This window comes from Pteropus alecto, unplaced genomic scaffold (genome assembly GCF_000325575.1).
Source record: "Pteropus alecto unplaced genomic scaffold, ASM32557v1 scaffold98, whole genome shotgun sequence".
In the NCBI taxonomy this organism is placed as follows: domain Eukaryota; kingdom Metazoa; phylum Chordata; class Mammalia; order Chiroptera; family Pteropodidae; genus Pteropus; species Pteropus alecto.
The window spans coordinates 5,303,463-5,310,800 of record NW_006443570.1 but is presented as its reverse complement, the minus strand read 5'-3'; the positions used below and the strand labels follow the sequence as shown (position 1 = coordinate 5,310,800).

General features: G+C 56.5%; 1 protein-coding gene across 2 annotated transcripts in view; it reads right to left on the bottom strand.

The window, feature by feature from the left end:
* Positions 1-6,661, bottom strand: part of ITGA3 (integrin subunit alpha 3) — a 28,824-nt gene extending 22,163 nt beyond the window's left edge. The window contains exons 1-2 of one of the 2 annotated variants that reach the window (XM_006924785.3): positions 6,522-6,661; positions 5,880-6,087 (exon numbers count right to left, since the gene is read on the bottom strand). In XM_006924785.3, coding sequence (XP_006924847.2) covers positions 5,880-6,087; positions 6,522-6,621 — 308 coding nt within the window. In that variant the 5' untranslated portion in view covers positions 6,622-6,661. Of the gene's footprint in view, positions 1-5,879; positions 6,088-6,513 lie in introns of both variants that reach the window. The other variant, XM_006924786.3, reaches the window with a different exon arrangement.
* Between the last annotated feature and the right edge of the window lie 677 nt (positions 6,662-7,338).

The following is a 7,338-nucleotide window of genomic DNA, read 5'->3' as shown; positions in this document are numbered from 1 at the left end:
GGCATCATCCCTCTGCAGTTCTGGGCATTCTGCCAGGACCATCTCCTCCATCCTGATGGACTCAGCCTCCTGGATGGCAGGTACCTCCTAGGAACCCCTCCATCTGGGCCCAGCAACACTATCACCCTGAGGCTCCCAGCTCAGAAGCTGGGCTCTGGGCCTCCTGCCAGAGTCTGAAAGTGCCGAGCTACGCCCCGCCTACACCTCCTGTTAGTGAGGGTTGCAGGGAGTGGGCAGGCCAGGCCCTGGGCATGTTGGGGCCTGGGTGCCTCCGCCCACTGGCTGTCAGGAATGCACTGCCTGGGGGTACTGGGAAGGGGGTGAAATCCCTGCTCGCGCCTCACATCTCAGCTTAGCCCTCACCCTGGGGAAGTGTTCTTGGGAAAAGGGGTGCAGCCTTGTTAAGCAGAGCAGTTCTAGGCAGGAGGGCTGGCAGGGGGCCAGTGTGGCGGCCGGGCTGGTTAGTCACCCTCTGTCTGGCCTGGAAAGGGTGCCTGCTGAGTCTGTTGCCTGACTACCCCTGGCCATCACCCCTGGCATGCCTGATAGGTGAGAGAGGGAAGCCACAGCCTGTGGGAAAGAAATATCTCAGCCTGGGAGCCTAAGGGCCTGGTTCTAGGGTTTGTTCTGCCTCGAGGTGAAATTTCATTTCCCTTTCTGAGCCCTGAGTGCCTCATCTGTAAAATGGGGACAGCAGCTGTCCCGCCATGTCTAGGGTTGTTTGGGAGCAATGGGTTCTTTCTTTCTGACAACGAAGCCATGGCCAACGTGAGCACTGTCGTCTGATTCTTGTGGCACCGGGACTGGCCCTAGCACACCCCCACACCTCCTCCCAGGCACCCAGCAATTTCAGTCCCACCAGATTAGGGAATCTGGAGGAGAGGGCAACTAACAGACTAGTCCAATTTTTTAGAGGGAGCAGAGGACAGGACATAGTAGCACTTCCAAGGCCTAAGGAAACCAGGTTATCACTAAGGTGGGGGTGGGGCCCTGGCAGAGAGTCAGTCTAGGGTGAGAGCTCAGATCTGGCTGGAGGTGGAGGCTGCAGGTTAGCTACAATGACCTTGAAGGGGTGGGTCCAGGCCTCCCTCAGTGGGCAAGGGGTCCCTGGGGAGCCCAGAGGTTGCCTCTGATTCTGCCCTGCCCAAGATGTCTGAGGGAGTCAGTCGACGGACCCCTCCTCTAAGTTTCCTGGGGAACCAAGCAGGCGGAGCTGGGTATGAATGACAGTTGGATTGAAATAAATTTCCTTATCATCTATACCCTCCCAGCCCTCACCCAGCAGCAATCTTGTGCCTACTGACTGGGGTGGGGCAGGACCAGTGCCCTAATCCCAGGCCCCTCCCTCCCCAGAGATTCCATTGGGAGCCCCCACCCTCACCCCCCTGGAGTATTTTTAGTTCTAACTTGTACTGCTCAGAGGCCCTTTAAGGCCCTCTGGCTGCCAGCCCAGGATCCAATGGGTCTACAGCCAGAGGACTGAGAGTGGATGGGGGAAGGTGGGTAAGCAGAGGGTCTGGTCCAGCTGCCTTCAGCCACAGCCAGGTATGGGAGAATCCAGGGGGTGGGAGAGACCTTACTGATATGCAAAGACAATGCAAATTAACATGCAAATGAGCACTCTGCAGCCTGCTGTTGGGTCTGGTCCAGATCAGAGTCTAAAAACTGACCCCTTCTAGACCACTACTGAGCCCACCCTACCAGCAGCAATGAGAAGGGAGGGGGTTAGGTGTGAGGCTTTGCCTAGCTCTTGGAGCAAGAAAGAAAGGAGATCAGATCAAACCTCTCCTGGAGTCTGGCTGGGCTGGGGTAGGTGGGCAGGGAGCCCCTGTGGAAGGTAGGAGGGTGGGGGAAATGACCTCTTAAGGGCTTTCAAACAGCTGCCTCTATATCCTCTCCTTTGGCTCCAACCAGACGGCCCCTCCTGGCCTCTGGGGAGCCCCCTGAGCTCCGAGTTCTAGAAAAGCACTTCCTCACTCCTGCCCCATCACTTTTCTCCAGGCAGTTCAAAGCTAATGGCACAGTCAAATAGAAAGCAGTAGAATCTGAAGAGGCCAGGGAATGGGACCCAGGGATATCAGGGTTCCAGGCTGGCTTACCCCAAAGTAAGGAAGTTTCCCCTGGGGGCACGAGGGTGGGGTGATGCTCAGAGAAACAGTCTATAAAAGTCAACTTCCCAGACTCCTCACCTCAGGGGGGTGTTGGGGTTGCTCCAGTGGGAAGATTTCAGTTGACATGGAGTGAGCCAGAGGGTCTAGCACACAGGCCAGCTGGCCCACATGTCATTCCTCAGGGCCCCCTTCCACCTCAGGCAGGTTGGATGGGGGGATGCTCCAGCTCTGAGCCAGGGCTGGGGTGGGGTCAGCTCTCAGATGCCTAGATCTCAGTTCTGTGCCAGCTCCGCTGCCCGAATTAGCCAACTCCCCAGAGGCGGTTCCTATGGTAGCTGAAACTGCAGCCCTCTCTGTCCTCCCCCTACTTCCCCTGCTGCCCATCCAGCCCCCTCTCTCCTCTGGTGATTCAGCCCTAGAACCAGAGCAACAAGCTGGAAGAAGCAATAGAATGAGAGGGGACGGGGAAAAGAAGCCTCGGCCTAAGACTTTGATAAAAAAGAACAAGGCAGTTTTTCTCACTTCTTCCCCTCTCCCTTGCTCCTTAGTGTTTTCTTCATATTTGATCCGTTAGGGCATTCTTCATGTCATCTAATCTCGATTTCTCCTGCTGCGACGGACATCCTCTTCCTCCTTTGTTTAGCTCTGACCAAGCCCCTTTCACTTATTTTTCTGAAAGATCAGGCTTCCCCTGACTCCCACCTAATTTAAAGCTCCTTGGCCTGAACTCATCATTGGAGAGAGGAAAAGGACACGACGCACGCAGGCCTTCTGCCTGCAGCCGCAGCTGCTATTCCCATTTCCTCTGGAACGAGCCTCGGAGGCTGCCAGGTGGCTGCTCTGCCCAGGGAAACATGTTTTAGGAGAGCACAGCAGGTAATCCTAGTTCCTGCCTCCCTCAGGTATGACCTCATCTTCCAGGAGCTGCAGCCACCCCAGCCCCAGGCTTCCCAGAAACCTTCACTGCCAGGCAAAGACAAAAGGGAAAGGAGGGCCCCAGAGGTATCTCCCCCATAGCCCACAAGGTCAGGCCAGACAAGGACACGTGGATTCCCAGGAAGGAATAAAGAGCAGGTGCTGGGGGCAGGGGGTCAGTGAATAGTCCTAGGAATAGTCCTAAGAATAGTCCCTCGGCTTCCCCACTGGTCCTCTGCCCTGCTCCTCACTTCTCCCACCCAGAGACTGAGAAACTGGGGCCTGGGTTGGGGTAAGCCTCTGATGTTATAGGCAGGGAACCCCAGTCCAGAGATGGAGGTGATAGGGAGAAAAGAGGGTACACACCTGGGTTTTTAACCATTTCTGGAATAAGGCCTTCTTTGAGAATCTGATGAAAGCTATACTCTCCCCTCCTCCTGTCCCCAGAACACTGTGTAAACACACATGATTTTATATATACTTTCAAGGGTCCCTGCACCTCCAGAAAACCTATGAACCCCAGGCAGAGCTTTTCAGGACCATGAACCCTCCCCTTTTTCCAAAGGGACTTTGAAGACTGCAACTTGAGTTGCTTGTTCCTCTGAGCTGTGTACTTGGGCAGCTGTTCACATCTGGCTACACAGCTGGCTGCAGCTAAGCCCAGCTGGGCCAGTTGGCTCTCCCAAAGGGACAAGGAGCAGAATTCAGTGAGATGGTGGGGGTGAGGAGATGAGCCAAGATCTAGAACTAACCCTGGGAAGGACTGAAGATACCCAAGAGAATTACTCCGAACTCTATCTAGAACAACTTAGCCTTTCTAAGGTTCATTAGTTTTAGAACTTTCTGGGCTCTTGGCAGGCCTAATGCCATCTCAACCTGCTCAGGAAGAAAAGTAGAGCCCTCTGCTCAGCCATCTTGGTTGAAGGCCATGGGAAGGTGAGGGTGCATCCAGGTTCTGGCTTTAGCACAAGAGCCGTCAGCTCTGTGTTGGCATATGCAGACTATTTTACACACATTAACTTATTAAAGCCCCACTATCACCCCATGAAGAAGGCGTGTTGTTCTTCCCCTGACAGGTGAGGAAATTAAGGCTCAGATATTAGTGATGGATTCAAGATAGGAAGTTGGCAACGGAAACTTGGAGCTTCTTCTCTCTCCACAATGCCAAGTTGCCTCTTATAGGGCAACGGAGAAGGAGAATATAGATTCAGGTCCAGCCCCTCTTTAGGGAAAACTGGCCCAGAGAAGGGAAATTTCTTGCTCAAGGTCACATAGCAAAGGTGGTGGTGGTGGTGCAGGATCCTTTATTGACTCCAGCTTTCCATTATTTCCTCTTGCTTTTTAAATCTTCTCTACATTATGTTGCCTTATATCATGCAGCTTCCGCATGGGAAAATCTGAAAATCTTTTTTTGGGTGGGGGCAGAAAGAGCATCAATATAGAAACTTGTGCTGATGGTCACTTAGGGTCTCCAAAAGATGGAGGGTTGGCCAAGGCCAGACCACAGCTGCTGGAGCCAAACTGGGAAGGGTGTGGTGGCCCTAGCCTCTGCAGAAGGTAGATAGAATTGAGGCCAAGTTCAGGTAGGTAGACTGGACAGGGGCTGGGCCAGCAGGGCTAGAGCCAAGGCCGGGGCAGAGTTTGGACTTTGGACATTCCAAGCTTCCTCAAGTTTCTGCAGGCCCCAGCCAGAGCTTGGAGAGGTTTCAACACACCCTTTTTCTGACAAGGTCCTCTTGCTCAACCGGGTCAGACACCAGGTAGGAGCAGAGGTCTGGCTGGTCATCCAGCCTAAAGTGACGGGGCCTGCCTGACCTGTCTTAACCTCCTTCCCTCCTGGGGCAGCCTCACCTTCCCTAGGTGTCCTCTTTCCCAAATGCTGACCTCAGAATACTGAGTCCATGGCAGAGAAACATCTGAAACCTGGACATGCCCCTCTGGACATGGGTGTGTATGGTGGGGGTGGGGTAGGCAGGAGCAGCTGGATGCAATCTCCTTCCCCTCTCTTCCCTATGCCTAGCTCTTCCCCTCCTTCTCCTTGCAGCTGTCGGGGAAGGAGAACAGAAGAAAGAGAAAAACACCATTTCCCTCTTCAAACCAAACAAACACACTCAGGGTTGAAGATTCAACATGAATTTGTGGAATGCAGGAAAGATGTCTGGTGAGAGGGTGTCACTGCTGGGTTGGTGCAGGAGGTGCGGGGGAAGGAGACTAAGCAGGAATTGGGAAAGACCTTCCTCTCTCTTCTACTCCCCCACCCTCAAGGGGTCAGAGAGAGCTCCTGGACAGCTCCAAACACCGAGACTCGCCCCACCACCATCGCCTCACCCCAACTGCCAAGCGGGTTGAGAAGCCCTCCAGTCTGGCTCTGCAGAGGGTGTGGCTGGCAGCGTGGCCGCAGACTAAATGCGAGGTATAAAGGGAGCAGGCTTAAATACATGTGCCCTTAGGTTCTTCCTAGAAAACAGGGAAGGGGGATCCACTAGGTGTTTATACTGCAGTTTCCCCAAGCTCCCAGCCCTGGAGAGAAGAGGCATGCGGTACTCTAGGTACTTATTTCTCAGAATGGAAGGAGGCTCAGGAACGAGAACCCCACTTCTGCTACCCAGAGAGGTTTAAAGGGGACGAGCGGCTGCGTCTAGACAGCCTCTGGCTGGGTCAACACTTGCCAATGATTACTGCCCCCCATCCCACGCCCAATCCCTCCACTTCCCGCCAAGACTCAGCAGGCGAAGGAGCTAGCGGCAATCAGGCCCGGAAGCCCGCGCGGGCCGGGACTCGGACTCAGCTTCGGATCCGCACTCTGCACACACACACTCTCTCTCCCAACCCGCCCCCGCCAGCCTCACTTACAGGTAGCGCCGCCGCCGCTCCGTCTGCCGATGGAGGGCGACCGAGTAGCCGAAGAGGCTGCCCGGGTTCCTGGCCTCCTTCACCACCAGGAATTGGGTGTCCAGGTTGAAAGCAGAGGCAATGCGGCCGCCAGCGGCCACCATCAAGGCCAGCGCGCAAAGCATCTGGCGTGGGACGCGGGTGGCGAGGCGGAGACCCGGGCCCATGGCTGCAAGCGGGAGCGGAGGCCGGGGCGAGAGCGCGTGAGGGCGTGGAGCTGTGAGCGAGGACCTGTTCACCTGCTCCCCGCGCCCCTGGAAACGCGCGGGCGGGCAGCGCCGTGGAGCCCTGCAGCGCTGAGCAGTTCCCGGCCCCCGGACCGCGCCGGTTTCACGTCCGCTCAAGGTCTGCACTCTCAGGTTCCCCTCGGAGGTCCGCGAATCTATTCTTCCGCTTGCCCTGCGTCGGGTCACCGCCCACCCGCCCCGGGCACCGTGCCCCTAGCTTGTCCCGGCCGAGCCCCCCGGGCCGCACAGATGCCTTGGATCCTCGCTGGGCGGCGGATCTGGGCAGGCAGACCCGTCCACCGCAAGGAGGACCGAAGGGAGGGGTACCCCCCCGCGCGCGCCCCGCCTCCCAAAGCCCAGCTCCGCACCTCCCCACCTTGCGCGCCCAGCCGCGGCTTCGCTCTCCTTCCGGGGAAAGAGAAAAGGTCCCGGTTCGGCCACCGCCTCTTAAAGGGGCAGCACCGCCCCTCCCTCATCCTCTCTAATACGGCTCCGCCCTCTCCCCCAAACACCTGTCGGGAGCCCCCAAAGGCTTGGATTTCCCCTCCCCACCCTTTGCTTCCCGAGCAGCGTCGCCTCCCAAGCAAGACGGATTGGACGCATGGGGCCCGGGGTGGGATTTGTCCGGCGGGTTTGCTGCGGCTGCTACTGATGCTGGAAAGGTCGTTCCAGGCGTGGCCACCGCCGCCGGCCGAACTGGAGAGACCCGGCGTTGGCACATCTGGGAACCGACCACCGCGCGCCTCTGGCTTAAAAGCCCAACTCGCCCCCACCATGAGTTCCTGAGAGGCGGCTGGCGGTCTCTGGGCCTTTTTCCTCGGAATCGGCCCCTTCATTGTCCTCGTCGAGATTTTTTATTCCTGCCCACCCGCCCCACTGCCCCTGATCCCAGCTGAGAATGGTCCCTCAGCAAAGCCAAATATTTAGCAGTAGTAAATAACCAAGCAGCCATAATTATAATTAACAACAAGACAACATTTTCCCCAAAAGGCTGTGCCTTCTGATCTCCCTTGTAAGGCCGTCGATGTGGAAATGAGTCCCTTCTCTTAAGAGTGTCCTGCGTGGCCAGGGAACTGGGCCCAGACTACACAATTTCTCGTCTACTGCTCCTAAGAGCCAGCCTCGCAGAATCCTAAAGTTCTCCTCCTCCCACTCAGGCTCAGACCTAGTGTTTGGAGACTGGGCAGGGACGC